The sequence below is a fragment of the Leguminivora glycinivorella genome, chromosome 15, assembly GCF_023078275.1.
Source record: "Leguminivora glycinivorella isolate SPB_JAAS2020 chromosome 15, LegGlyc_1.1, whole genome shotgun sequence".
Lineage (NCBI taxonomy): Eukaryota > Metazoa > Arthropoda > Insecta > Lepidoptera > Tortricidae > Leguminivora > Leguminivora glycinivorella.
The window spans coordinates 1,145,269-1,160,905 of record NC_062985.1 but is presented as its reverse complement, the minus strand read 5'-3'; the positions used below and the strand labels follow the sequence as shown (position 1 = coordinate 1,160,905).

Sequence of the window (15,637 nt, the reverse complement as noted above, 5' to 3'; positions counted from 1 at the left end):
GGAGACGCCAGCCTGCGACCATTCTTCGGACCAGGCGTAAATAAATTTAGTTTATAAACTAGTTATAGTGTATATACAGTGTATTGCAGTCTTAATTGCTATAGGTACGATAAATAAATGGGCCCTAATAACAAAGTCAATTTTTATTTGTTTTCCAGTCTATCGCACCATGTTCTGGTTGACAATCCTGTTCCTGGCCCTGTTATATATAACCTGGAAGGTTTTGACTGACGATGATCCGCTGGACAAGCTGCCCGGGCCGAGGAAATGGCCTATTCTGGGCAACTCATTCATTCTGACGCTTACTTCACAAGGTACGTTATAAAGTTCTAATTTATTTTTAGAAATAGTTAAAGTCAAGGAGTATAATTAAAAAAAAAGATACTGTTCGTGACATTCACAAACACATATCTACCAAAATATACATATAACAAAAATGGCAAACAGTACTAGTTTATGAAGTGCGTTTAAACGATATCAACTCAATAAATAATAAAAAAGGAATTCTACACAGGGGGCGCCTCTTGCACATTACGACACTATATCACTCCTCATTCTGACGTGATTTAATTTTAGTCACTTAAGACACACTTAAGAGCAATTTAGAACTCCCAACAATTTTAGTTACGTTGCGGATTTTTGAGTTTTCATTCAATTCAACCGGCATATCATGCTTCCAATTTTATCACTTATCTTTATGGATAATGTATCCGTCACGCTTTGGTAAGTATGTCAGTGTGAGAGTGACACGTGTCTTATTCACGTGGATAAGTGATAAAATTGGAAGCATAATACGCCGAACACCAATCAAATTCCGCACTCGAAACTCGCATACGAGTTCTTGCATCGTGTCGTGTCCCAACGGGCACGAAGGCTATTAGGATTAAGTTAAACCGTTTTAAGTTATTCTTTTATATTTTCTTCTTCTTTCTGCGTTTTCTTTACTTTTAATTAGTAAATAGCAAACAGCTCCTAATCGCAGACAAATTGCGACGTGACTTTTGCTGCTGCTGCAAACTTTTTGGAGCCTTGCGTACTTAAAACGAAAGAGGACCGTAAGTAATATAAACTTAGTCTCAAATTTACTCTCTGGGGAGGTACTACCATTAATGAAAATGTTTTTAAGTTCGTTGAATGTAAATGACAGCTATGCCCGTGCATTTTTTCGTAATAAATAATAAAAAAATATATATACATAGGTACTATCAGCTGCAAAAGTAGGTACTTACATGGAGAAATTATGAATGGATCCATTTGGGGCTTCGGAATAACTTACCAAATATTTAGGTCACTGGTTCCCTCCTTGGCGAATGTCCTCACTGATATAGGTACTTGGGTTGTTTATTTGAATGTATTTTATTTGGTTTGAGGCATCTCTTTAATTATATAAATGAATTAATCTTCGTAACACATGAATTAATACGATAATGCGTTTTTCTTTCTGTCTTGACACTGAATTACTGTCAACTTATTTCTTTATATCAACTCCTTGTCGACAACACCCGATAAGGAGGCCGTAATATGTTAAAAGAGGTTTTTGAATTAAGGCGCAAATATCATTGGTAAATTCGCCATGCACTTTGCAGCTGATGGTACCTCGGCTTTAAGTATAGAAGCGGCCGTCCCCTTTCCTTTAATTTCTATCTAACCCTTTCACAAACCGAGTGAATTTATCAACTGAATACTGATTTAGGATAGCAATTTATCAAGAAAGTTACACCGTTAATCTGAACTTTGCACAACAGTCTTAAGTTTCTAACATCTAAGGAGCTTACAAGGAAAATCGTCAAATAATTATTTTCAGTCCTAAGAGCGGTGCGAAACCGCTACGTCAGATCAAATCCGTGAATATAATATTCGTCATATGCTTTAGAACTATTTGTATGATACTTTATGCACTACCATATTTATTTATTTATTTTTATTTATTTATTTATACAAGGAATTCCAACAGCTATGAATGATACAATATAAATTTAGAATAGCAATACAGAGCCAATTATAGGAACTCACAAATAGAGACTGGATGGATAGTTTTTACACAGTAATTTAAATTATGATACACAATACACATGCACATGTGATCGAGATACCTACTACATTGGACATCTTAAGTGGTATTAAGTAACTCGAAGTAAGAAACAAGATAGTTATAATGAATGAATACCTATTTGATACTAAGGTACATTAAGTATACATTATGTTGACATAATTGGGTAGAACATATAAGTAAGACAATTATCAGTTGAATGAAGAACGTGGACCAGACACAAAGTATTACAAATTACAGATTAATACTCTAAAGCATCAACAACCTGGCTCATCACTACCTGCAGCATGCTGTTTAGAAGCAACGATTGACTACATTGCGCCTTACACTAGGGATTGAGCAATTGAAACGTCAATATATTTGCTAATCAAGTCGGACAAAATTCCACTGGCTGAGAGCTTTAATCGAAAACGCTGCCCAAACCGTGGACCGCTAGCTATCGCATATGGAAAATAGTATTTAATTTAAATGCACTATACACGGAAAAAAAATAAAACTATACAAAAATTACACCATACTCTTTTTTGCTGTGTTAAGAACTACAAGTGTACCTACAAGTTTCTAATGGGTTGCCAGCGCATGTGACACTTGTTGATTTGCAGGCGTTCATAGGTTACGGTGACCGCTTTCCACCAGGCGGACCGTATGCTTATTTGCCACCGACGTAGTGTAAAAAATAATAATTTAAATGCACTACGGAGAAAAAATTACAACGTTATATAAAATCTAATTCAAAGCTCTCATATTTTTATTTCATGCTACCGCAGAGTATTTATCTGTGATAATGCCCTCGCGTGGGTGGATTGTTATGGCTCATTGTGTGTATACGACGGGGCGTAAAATAAATACCGCAATCAACGAACCGTGTTCAGTTTAGGAAGGTGATGAAAAACACAACCCCCCATTTTAAGATGGTTTGTAAGGGCCATTCGAGTTTATTATTATGCTTTTTGGTATGTGTAATGCCTTGACCATTTACGCCATTAGGGCTAAGATGGACTACTGTCTATCATTTATCATCATGTCTGTCACGTCCTAACCAGTATGCAAGTCAGCAATTCCCGAAAAGTTTGTACATTTGGATCACGTCTCCGATTTTGATAAAAATTGGCAGGCTGATAGAGTCTATGATGCTGAGTAAGATCCACTAGGTTTCCCAAAATGTCCTAAGTTGTTTGTATGAAACTTTCCTTTTTTGTTACCGGAAATGTATAGAAATCTGGTAACAAAAAAAAGGAAGGTTTCATAGACAAAAAAACGAACAACGACCATGATACGGGCACAGTTTAGGAAGGTGATGAAAAATACAACGCCGTTTTAAGATGGTTTGTAAGGGCCATTCGAGTTTATTATTATGCGTTTTGGTGTGTGTAACGCCTTGACCATTCACGCCATTAGGGCTACGATGGACTACTGTCTATTATTTATCATCATGTATGTCACGTCCTAACCAGTATGTAAGTCAGCAATTCCCGAAAAGTTTGTACATTTGGATCACGTCACGTCAAAAATGACAAAAAAAACGACCAACGCGCCACAATGAAAAAGGCCGTTTTTGGAAAATTTTGATTGGCTCTAGAATATTTAAAAAGCAGAACATCAAAAAAATCAAAACGGTCCGACACAAATAAAAATAATAATAATCTGTGTTGAAAAAATCATTGCTCTATCTTCAAAAACCAGGGAGGAAATAGTCGAGAGCGTTTGTATGGAGAATTGACCCCTACCGTATCGTCTTTAGGTATAGACAAAGAGAAAGACAGACATACGGAAGCTGGAAGCTACTTTGTATAGGTACATACATACACTATATGTATACTTGCTCGCGTTAGTGCGTTTTCACATTATCCGATCCGATATCGGATGTAGGACCGATATCCCATATTTTAAGCCACCATCTTTAATTTTTGCCTTTGAAATTTTTCCTACATCCAATTTCGGATCGGATAATGTGAAAATGCACTTAGAATCAGCATAAAAGTACATTATGACCTCAAAAGTCACTAGGTGCAAAGTATGGCTCTAGATCTTTTTATTGTACACTAGCTTTTGCCCGCGGCTTCGCACGCATTAGAAAGGAACAAAAAGTAGCCTATGTCACTACCCTCCCTTCAAATATCTCCATTAAAAAAAATCACGTAAATTCGCCGCTCCGTTTTACCGTGAAAGACGGGCAAACAAACAGACACACACACTTTCCCCTTTATAATATTAGTATGGATTATATTAGTAGCATAGACATATCGTCACTACTTTTAAAAAATCTCGTATCTCACGCTGTTCCTCAAAGTTAAAACGCAGTAAGTCTATATGCATTCCATACATACTTACTACAATTTTCTTTTCATTGACAGACGAAGATACAAGTTTTTTTTAAAGTAGTGATACGACGTATACGACGGATAAAGTCTAAGAAAAAATCGTACCTCAAAGCCATAGAGAAAAAGGTACAGTGGCCTAGATGGCGTTACACCTTTGGGGAACACTCGGCTAGATGGCGCTAATATTAATATTTGACATTAAAGCCAAATTGTCAAAACTGAGGTTCAAGAGTTTTAAGCTTGTGTAGAGAGATCGCAGTCTGTGGACTGTGATTACACATTTTACTTTGACAAGAACTCTAAGGCACGCCACAGACAGTCTTAAAAATTCATAATCTTAGAAAAGATTTGTATGCAAACTGACACTGACAGATCTGTCAGTGTCAGTTTGAACTGACAGGTTGCATACAAATCCAAATTCAGAATATGAATTTTTCAGACTGTCTGTTGCCGGCCATTACTCGATCCTCTTTGATTAGTAGTGACCTTCATGGAAATATTTGAAATTTCAGAGGAATATTTCGTACTCGTGCGTGAGTTCGTGAAGCAATATGGCGACCGGTTCGTGTACAAACTTTTCAACACGAGGGTCCTGAGCATCTGCGGCGCTAAGGACACTGAAGTGAGTATAATTTACAGGATCAACAGGGCTAAGTAAATACATCCATACTTTATAATAGGCTACTCTTATCGAATTTGGCACAAGAAATAATTGTTTCCTGTAGTATTTGACATAAGAAACCAATGTTTATAGATTTTGGTTATAAAGATAATCACTCCCGTGTAAATAAAAGAGACACGGCGATGTTTATAGTTACTCGCCCAGCGGTGAGCTATCAAAATCGCCGTGTCTCTTTTATTTGCACGGGGGTGCTTATCTTTTGTTCGTTTTTGTAGCCGATAGCTCATAGGCCTCATAGCTTACTAGCTCGCGGTGGGACCAGTGCCTAAGGCCTGATTTAGACGGCGTGCGAACTCGCATGCTATTCTAGTTGCATTGCGGACTGTTGAGGGTACATAAAATTTGGCACAACCATCAAATACCGCAATGTAATAAAACTCGTATGCGAGTTCTCGTACCGTCTAAATGGGCCCTAAAAGTGGTGGCTACGTATTTTCGATTGAAAATGTGTGTAATATTTTTTTAACTTTGTCCACTGAAAACGCTGTCAGACGTGTAGTGACGTCATAGAACTTAACTTGACGTCGAGTCAATCACTGACATGATGAACTTTATGCCTCATAACTTAAATGTCAGAAAATTTTGAATTCAATTCGATTTACGTCATGCGCAGACAATCTATAGATTAACATGGCTAATAATGTTTTTGCCTAATTAAGTTAAAGGAAACTTTATAAATCTTTTTTTTTTTGGTTTTCGAGTCGTAATAAAATAAGTTTTTTTTTTTTGGTTAATTGCACAGTAATAAATAATATAAAATAGACTTTAAAAAAAGGTCAAGTAGCCTATTGTCACAGAACTAGATAGAAGAAACAAGTTCATCTATACTCTGTCAAACAAGTCTGTCAGTAAATAAGAACAAAGAAAACTATATGCATCCTTTTCTTTAGGGTACTAGAGAAAAGGATACCTATAGTTTTCTTTGTTCTTATTTACTGACAGACGTGTTTGACAGAGTTTATTTGTATAGGGGTTGAGCCGGTCAGATTTTGTACTGAAGTTGTTACTTGCCTGTGATTTTAAATTTGTCTCAGGCCCAGTGATCATAATTGTGTTGTTGCAATTAAATATTATGTAACCAGGCATTTTTTATGTTTTTGTTGACTTAAACTTACAAAAATTGACTCCCGGTAGACACGGTAGACAACAGGCGGTCTTATCGCTAAAGAGCGATCTCTTCCAGACAACCTTTGGGTAGTGGAGACAACGTAGAGAGTGGTCATATTTTTTAAACTGTGAAATAAAGTCTAAATACATAAATAATTACGATAAGCTGATAAGATAAAGTGAACGATTGTCCAATTATCTCATTACTATTACGCAGAGTCAGCTTCAGTAATCCGATTGTCCCCTCGAGTTCCGAACACTAAGACGTATCATAAAACACAAAAGTAGGGCAAACAAAGGAAAAGGCTACAAGGAAAATGGTTACAGAAACAATTATTGCGTTAAGTTGGCTAATCTTTTAGGCGAAATCGTTGCCAAAGTTGTCTTAGTCCGACTCCAGGCCCCGTAGCCGAATGGCATTTCTGCGACTCGAAATGAAAACGAAACGCCGCGAAAGGTAGTCTGGCTCTGTCGCTATAGATATCTACGAGCGTTTCGTTTCGTGAGCGTTTGTGCCATTCGGCTACGTATCCAGTTTTAATGACCTTGATTTGCCGATAAAGTAGGTATGTGCCGAAAGAGAAGAGTTGTAGAATATATGAACATTGAACTCCCTCACATTCCACACTCTTTCCGCACAAAATCTAACCACAGTATAAGGACGACTCAGTAGTTAATCTCCCGCGATCGGTATTTGGCTCTATCGCACGCGCCGCGCGCGACCTTGGCAGCGCCACGCAGTGCGGCGCGTACTGACGCATGTACTCTCTGCACCTCGCTGCGTGCGAGCCCTACTCAAGGACAAACCGCGCGGCGCAAAATTTGTTAGAAGAATAATTACTGAGTCGTCCTTAATTCCTTATACTGCGCTCTAACGGGCGGAGCCGCTTGAGTCCACTCCCTTTAATATTTTCTTCATACTTCTTTTTGCAGGTGATTTTATCCCACTCTCGCAACATCAGTAAAAGCAGCCATTACAAATTCGTAGAGCCGATGCTTGGCACCGGGTTGCTACTTAGCACAGGTTAGTTTCATGGAAAAAAATAATTGCAACTCTTTGTGTAAGAACGCCGACAGTACTAGGAATGAACCCGTTCTAGGTTACTCGTTAGTTTCAAATAACTATTTTCTAGAAGGATTTCATGAAATTCTGCCATTGTTCTATACAATCGCGAACTTCTAAAAATTGGCTCGTGTAAGACGATCTTTTTTAAAGCATTTTGCAGAATTTGTGTACAGAAAAAAATTACAATCAAGACATCGTTTGCCAAATTAAAATGGCAGATACCTATGTGGGACCATTCTTAATCTGAACACGTCCTCTAAAAGTTTTTCGGAGATTTTTTTTAAATTTTTTGGTTAAAATTATTATACGACCTTCTTTCTAATGATGTAAAAGAATCCTAGAAAATCCCAAATGAGATATTTTTCCCCGGTTTTTACAACAGACGCGACAGGCAAATCATCGTTGCCCAGAACAACAAAAAAATCAGAAAAATATAGACGTCGGCCAGCAAAATTCTTAAAGGCTGTGTTGAGATATAAAACGACCTCACGTATCCGCCATTTTAATTTGGCAAACGCTGGACCAAACACCCTGTAAAATGCGTTTGTGCGGGAGTGTAATACAATGCTTCAAAAAGTAAACGAACCCATACCCAAATTATTTGGGCATTTTTGCGAAAAAAGATTCAATTACTTTTTTGTAGAAAATAATAGGTAAAATGATTTTTTCTTTTCAGAATCACGAGCCCTTTCGATCCTACTAGATAAAAAAAAGCATCCAAATATTTATTTTTCCACTTCGTTAACATTTTTCAAAAACTTTGTACAGCGGTCACAAAGTATGCAAAAATAATAGAAAATTTTGTGACCATTTTTTTTTCTCTTGTTTGTTGCGCTAGATTAAAAGGGCTCGTGATTCTGAGTGTGATTCGTGTTTGGTGATTGATCTCGCGCTCATTTGACAGGTAACAAGTGGCACAGTCGTCGGAAGCTGCTGACGCCAACGTTCCACTTCAACATCCTGAAGAACTTCTCCGTCGTCATGGAAGAGAGGAGCAGAGCCTTCGTCGGTCAGCTTTGGAAGACAATGGGGGAAGAGGTGGAAGTAGCTTCGGTGATCAAGGACTTCACGCTCTACACTATTTGTGGTAAGGCACGTTTATATTGGGGCCATTTTTTTTTTCAAAGTTGTCCACCCCACTTTTTTTTGGACTTGGCAATTTTTATGTGGTTTTCTTCTCAGAATCGCGAGCTCTTTCAATTCTAATAAGAGAAAAAAAGTGTCCCAAGGTTTTTTTCCCCATTCCGTTGCCATTTTTTCATACATTTGTATGGCGGTAACGGAATGGAAGGTTCGAAAAAATGCATGGAAATCTTGGGACATTTTTTTTCTCCTATCAGGATCGAAAGACCTCGCGATTCTGAGTAGGTATCCAAACCTGCAACTTGACTGTCTGTCACATTAGTTGGTGTCTCAATAGATGTCTAAGTTTTATCTGGAGTTACGCAACTTGGTTAGTGTTGTTAGTTAGTGCCTCAGTAGATGGTGAAACAAAAAATCACCTAATAAAACTAAAAATCAAGTACTAGGGTCAATTGAAACATGTTTCTAATGCCACCAAAAATTTTGTTTCTATTGCCCCATTAAGCTATTTGTTAACTTTAAATTAGATACAAAAATAACGGAACACTGTAGGCATACACAAACCACGCTAATTTCGACTAGAATACTTAAAAATTATAGTAGTTTAGTACAATGCGGCATATTTCCAGTGGCTATTAATCAAGAAACAAAACAAAAACATGAAAAATACTTACTTTTACTACCAAAAAAGTAATACGGTCACTTAAAAATGTTCGACGGGCTCGCAGCCGAAGCATGCACAGCTCGACAGGTTCGGATGGGTTTGGCGGTCCTTCCCCCCCTTGGACCGCCTCCGCTGTGACTATCCGTCTCGGAGTTATTTGACTTGTTTCTAATGACCCACGTTCCTATTGACCCCAGGCTCCCCTATTAATCGCGTAAAAAATACCCATGTTACAATAAAAGTGGGGTGGAGTGCAGCGGGGCGGGGCGTGCGGCGTGGATAACAAACAATTGAAGCTCATGCAAGTGTCCTGAGTCGACACTGCACAACGCGCACGCGGGTGAGCGTCCTTACATTTAGTAAAAACTTGAAGAAATGTTTAACATGAAGCCGCTGACCCCAAGAAGTCTCTCTTCTCTTTTTATATGTCCTTAGTCTTCATCATCACACCCTAGAATCTGAATGGTCGCGTACTGCGAATTTAAAGGAATATTCTCCCACGGACACTCAAAAGCGTATACATACTAATTTTAAGGGCTTCAGTCTTCTAAAAGTATTAAACTAGTAATTAATTGAAATACGGTTGTACTCACGTTATTATATCGCTATTGCTGCGACATGTTGTTTTGCGATATAATAACGTGAGTACAACCGTATTTCAATTAATTATTTGAATATGTCTCACGGAAGTTTAACGTGTATTAAACTAGTATAAGCACCAAGGACTGCTTAATATCAGGCGTCACATATTTAATTATTGTAAGATTCGACGTGTATAAAAATACCTAAAGACATCATGCCTCGCTCAGCTAAATCAGGGAATAAATTGTTGCCTACCTTATTCCTAACCTGTTACAAAATCAATCAATTACGATTTACGCCAATAAGGAATAAAAAACCGGCCAAGAGCGTGTCGGGCCACGCTCAGTGTAGGGTTCCGTAGTTTTCCGTATTTTCTCAAAAACTACTGAACCTATCAAGTTCAAAACAATTTTCCCAGAAAGTCCTTATAAAGTTGTACTTTTGTGATTTTTTTTATATTTTTTAAACATATGGTTCAAAAGTTAGAGGGGGGGGGACGCACTTTTTTTTTTCTTTAGGAGCGATTATTTCCGAAAATATTAATATTATCAAAAAACAATCTTAGTAAACCCTTATTCATTTTGAAATACCTATCCAACAATATATCACATGTTGGGGTTAGAATGAAAAAATATATCAGCCCCCACTTTACATGTAGGGGGGGTACCCTAATAAAACATTTTTTTCCATTTTTTATTTTTGCACTTTGTTGGCGTGATTAATATACATATTGGTACCAAATTTCAGCTTTCTAGTGCTAACGGTTACTGAGATTATCCGCGGACGGACGGACGGACGGACAGACAGACATGGCGAAACTATAAGGGTTCCTAGTTGACTACGGAACCCTAAAAACAGCCACATCATGCAACAATTATTACCAGACCCTTGAGCCAATTCAAACGTTCGCTAACACAGAACGATAGGTATCTTACCTAATGATGGCATTTAGTAATCGTACGTTGCGCTCGCACCAATACAACTACAGGCAAGTAAGGGTGAAAAGCACGACATCTGAATATCCTTCCAATGTCAGAATGATTTATTTTTGTAGTGGTGGTGTGCAAGGACCCCGCTATGGATACGGGTGAGTCTTGCTCATGAGCATAAACTGCCGCCATCACTTTTCCCTTAGTCGCCTTAGAGCGTTTGCACATTATCCGATCCGATATCGGATGTCGGACCGATATCCCATACATTACAGGCGCCATCTTGGATTTTTTCCACTGAAATCTTTCCGACATCCGATATCGGATCGGATAATGTGTAAACGCACTTATACCCACGGGATGAGATAGGGTTGATGTGTATCTCTATGGTCGTTGCCATGGATTGATTTATAATATTTATGTCAGAACTCTGTTATTACTATCCTTGTGTTTTTAGCTGAATAAAGCCAAGTTTTCTTATGGTTTATCTCTCTATTATGTATCAATTTATTCAGCTAAAATTGTATCTATTCTAAACAAACAAGTATGTCAAACGAAAATAAAATATCGCGCTATCTCCGCCCCGAGCGATTTGACGAAGAACCAAGTGCCGCCTCCTCTGACGTGAAATGGGCTCATTGGTATTTTACATTTAACAACTTTCTGTCCGAGGAATGCGCCCCTGACACCAAGGACTCCATCAAACTAAAGCTCCTGGTAAATCATCTCTCTCCTACAATATTTTCTTATATACGTACAAGCAAAACGTATGACGAAGCTATCGGTATTTTAAAGAAAATATATGTAAAACCGAAAAACGAAATCCTTGCCAGACATCTGTTGGCTACGCGTAAACAACGAACCGACGAAACTGTCAAAGAGTATGTTCAAGCCTTAAAACTTCTTGCCCAAGAATGTAATTTTACGCAAGTGACGGCAGACGAACATCAAAACGAGTCCATGCGTGGAGCGTTCATCGCTGGCATCAGTTCGCAGAAAATAAGGGAGAGAATACTAGAAAAATTGAATCTTAGCTTAGATGAAGCGGTCAACTTGGCGATTTCTCTAGAAGATGCTGGAATAAACTCACAAGCATTTAGCAATACCTCTAATACATCACAACATCTCAATGCCTTACCCGAGTCTGAAAACACGGAGAATTTAGCGGCTTCATCGTCCGCCCCTCATCAAAACTCATCGAGACGTCGTTGCTTCTTTTGTGGAGGAAATGTGCATCAGCACATAAAATGTCCTGCGGCCAACGATACCTGTCAACTTTGTTCCAAAAAGGGCCACTTTGCAAACGTGTGTAGATCCAGACAACCACATAGAGTGAATGCTATATGGACGGATGATGTTCCACGTGATGCCATTCTGTCTGCTATCTCTGCCGCTTCTCCAAGTAGTCTAAGTAAAGCTACCTCGCCTATAACAATTAACGGATTTAAAGCTGAAGCGTTGATAGATACAGGAAGCTCTTTGAGTTTTATAAATAAAAGTCTGGCTGAGATACTCAAGTTAAAAATAAAGCCTTGTCATTTTTCTATCACTATGGCAGAACTTAGTCATGTTTTTCACGTTCAAGGCACTTGTCGCGTAAATATTCAAATTGAGAAGCATCAATACAAACAACAATCGCTTTTGGTAGCAAATAACTTATGCTCAGATGCAATTATCGGCCATGATGTCCTGAAAAATCACTCATCTGTGGAAGTGGAGTTTGGAGAACCGAAGGAACCATTACGAATCTGTAATGTCATGGCAGCGTCAGTCCCGCCGGCGTCCTTATTTACCAATCTTTCTCCCCACACGAAGCCTATAGCGGTCCGGTCCAGGCGCCATAGCGACGATGACGAGCGGTTTATAAAATCAGAAATTTCTAAACTAGTGGAAGACAGTATCATCGAACCTAGTATATCTCCCTGGCGAGCCCAAGTTCTTATTGCCGGTGGAGGTGTACACAAGAAGCGGATGGTAATCGATTATTCTCAAACGATTAATAAATATACCGAATTGGATGCATTCCCATTACCAAGAATAGAAACTGTTGTCGCAAAAGCTGCCCAATACAATTATTTCAGTCAGATTGACTTAAAAAGTGCGTATCATCAAGTACCTATTCTCCAAAAGGATCGAATATTCACAGCGTTTGAAGCGAATGGGAAATTGTACCAGTTCACCAGAATCCCTTTTGGAGTCACCAACGGTGTAGCGGCCTTCCAGCGTACTCTGAATTATATCATAGAAAAAGAAAACTTAACAGGTACGTTTGCTTATTTGGATGACGTCACTGTATGTGGAAAGACAAGAGAACAACATGATATCAATCTATCAAAATTCAAGGAAGCCGCCTCCAAATATAATCTGACACTAAACGAAGACAAGTGTGTATTCGATAAGGAAACAATTAACCTACTTGGCTACACTATCAAAAATAACACGATTCAACCTGACGAGAATCGTCTAAAACCACTTCTTGATTTACCAGCGCCAGAAAACGCGGCAGCATTAAAAAGAGCCTTAGGACTTTTCGCTCATTATTCCAGATGGATACCTAATTTCTCAGAAAGGATTAAACCACTGCTCTCAATAAATACATTTCCACTTTCTGTCATTGCAATGACTTCTTTCAACGAAATTAAGAAAGACATAGCTAAGGCATCACTGTCCGCTGTCAGCGACGACGCCATGTTTACAGTTGAAACCGATGCTTCAGAAAACGCGCTAGCCGCGTCGCTGTCTCAAAACGGACAACCCGTAGCGTATTTTTCTCGATCCCTGAACGACTCAGAAAAGAAGCAGCCTTCGATTGAAAAAGAAGCTGCCGCTATAGTTGAGGCATTACGTAGATGGCGCCACTATCTCATTGGCAGACACTTTCTTTTAATAACAGATCAACAGTCAGTAGCGTTTATGTTCAACCAAAATCATTCGAGCAAGATAAAGAACGAGAAGATAGAACGATGGAGATTAGAATTGTCTTGCTTCAAATACGACATAGTTTACCGACCTGGAAAAGAAAATACAGTCGCCGACGCCTTAACCAGAGTATGTGCGCACATGAACATGGACAATTTAAAAACATTACATGAGAACATGTGTCATCCAGGTATAGTCAGAATGCACCATTGGGTGCGATCCAAAAATTTACCATACTCTATAAATGATATTCGCGAAATGACTGCCAAGTGTCGGGTTTGCGCCGAAATAAAACCAAGATATGCGGCAACAAGCGGTCAACTTATTAAAGCAACGGCACCCTTAGAGCGACTGAATATTGATTTTAAGGGGCCACTGCCGTCTAAGTCGCAAAATAAATATATATTGACTATAATTGACGAATACAGCCGTTTTCCTTTTGCTTTTGCATGCAAAGATATGACATCAAACACTGTCATCAAATGTCTAAATGAAATATTCTATACATTTGGCACACCTATGTATATACACTCGGACCGAGGAATGTCCTTTATGTCGCAAGAACTTACGCAATATCTTGTGTCTCTTGGAATAGCTTGCAGTCGCACCACACCCTATAATCCCCAAGGCAACGGACAGGTTGAGCACCTGAATTTCACCTTATGGAGAACCATTCAGTTGAGTTTGAAAACAAAAGGCCTGGAAATAGCCGAATGGGAAAGGGTGCTATCTCTAAGCTTGCACTCGATACGATCCCTATTGTGCACAACTACCAATGCTACTCCACATGAGAGAATGTTCAATCACCCACGAAGGAGTCCTAATGGGGTATCATTGCCAGTTTGGATGACCACCCCAGGTCCTGTTCTAATAAAAAGGAGCGTGCGTAATTCAAAATATGATCCCGCTGTGGAAGAAGGCTATCTCCTGCAAAGCAACCCAAATTACTCCTACGTCAGGCATGCTGATGGAAGAGAAGGCACCATATCAAATAGACATCTGGCACCAATCCCCTCAGATGATGAATATTTTTCCATATCCTCTGATGACTCTGACGACGTGCCTATGGCCGTGACCGAGGAACCACCTGAAGTTGAGGCAGAAGAACCGCTTGCGTCTGACGAGATTACTGAGTCACCGCCAGAACAAGCGCAGAGACAACCAGGCACGCCTCCAGTCGAAGTACGGCGCTCAACGCGTGAGCGGCGTCCGCCGGCCTACCTAGGGGACTACCAGACATCTTAGGAGGGGGTGAATGATGTGTATCTCTATGGTCGTTGCCATGGATTGATTTATAATATTTATGTCAGAACTCTGTTATTACTATCCTTGTGTTTTTAGCTGAATAAAGCCAAGTTTTCTTATGGTTTATCTCTCTATTATGTATCAATGGTGGTGATATTATTTTTCTATCTAGATCCAAATTAGCCTGTTGTTTTGTTTACAGAAACTGCAATGGGCATCAGCCTAGATCTAGACAAGTCTAAACCAGCTTTAGAATACCTAGACGCAGTCATCAATATCGGGCCTTTAATCTTAGAAAGGAACATAAGTCCTTGGCTGCAACCAGACTTCATTTACCACAGACTGCCCGCTGGTAGACGGCACGACAAATACTTGAAAACAATTCACTCTTTCTCCGATAATCTTATTCATGGAAGGAAACAGCAGAGAATGAAAGATATGGAAGAATTTGAGACGATAGAAGAAGATGGAGTTAAGAAAAGACTGGCGTTTTTGGATCTCTTGTTGGAGGTTGAGAGTAGAGGGGAAATTGATTTGGAGGGGATCAGGGAAGAAGTTAATACGTTCATGTTTGAGGTGAGGAAACGCTAGGTAAGGGGGTGTCCATTAATCATGTCATGCGTCTTTGGCTCATTTTAGACCCCCTCCCCCCCTCTCCCCCATGGTGATATTTGATGATATTAGCAGGAAACTTATAAATAATATAGTGCACAGAGGAATTTAGAAATCCCCCCCCCCCCCCCTCTATACAATAGAACGTGATTAATGGACGCCCCCTGATAGTGGGAGCCTATTTATGATTCATCATCTTAAATGCAAATCGCCAGGTTATTTTTTTTCAATTAATTTTTTTTCAGGGGCACGACACTACTGCGAATGCTTTAATTTTTAGCATTATGTTGTTGGCCAATCATCCAGAAGCACAGGTGTGTATTTTTATATTCCTTTCTCTCAAATCTGATTCTTTCTCACTCACTTAATTCACTATT

General features: G+C 39.1%; 1 protein-coding gene across 1 annotated transcript in view; it reads left to right on the top strand.

The window, feature by feature from the left end:
• LOC125234152 (cytochrome P450 4C1-like) overlaps positions 1–15,637 on the top strand; it is a 31,386-nt gene that overhangs the window by 1,246 nt on the left and 14,503 nt on the right. Inside the window, exons 2-7 of the mRNA XM_048140354.1 lie at positions 159–314; positions 4,884–4,993; positions 7,094–7,184; positions 8,131–8,313; positions 14,851–15,224; positions 15,506–15,574. Of these exons, the coding sequence (XP_047996311.1) occupies positions 170–314; positions 4,884–4,993; positions 7,094–7,184; positions 8,131–8,313; positions 14,851–15,224; positions 15,506–15,574 (972 nt within the window). The 5' untranslated portion in view covers positions 159–169. The remainder of the gene's footprint in view (positions 1–158; positions 315–4,883; positions 4,994–7,093; positions 7,185–8,130; positions 8,314–14,850; positions 15,225–15,505; positions 15,575–15,637) is intronic.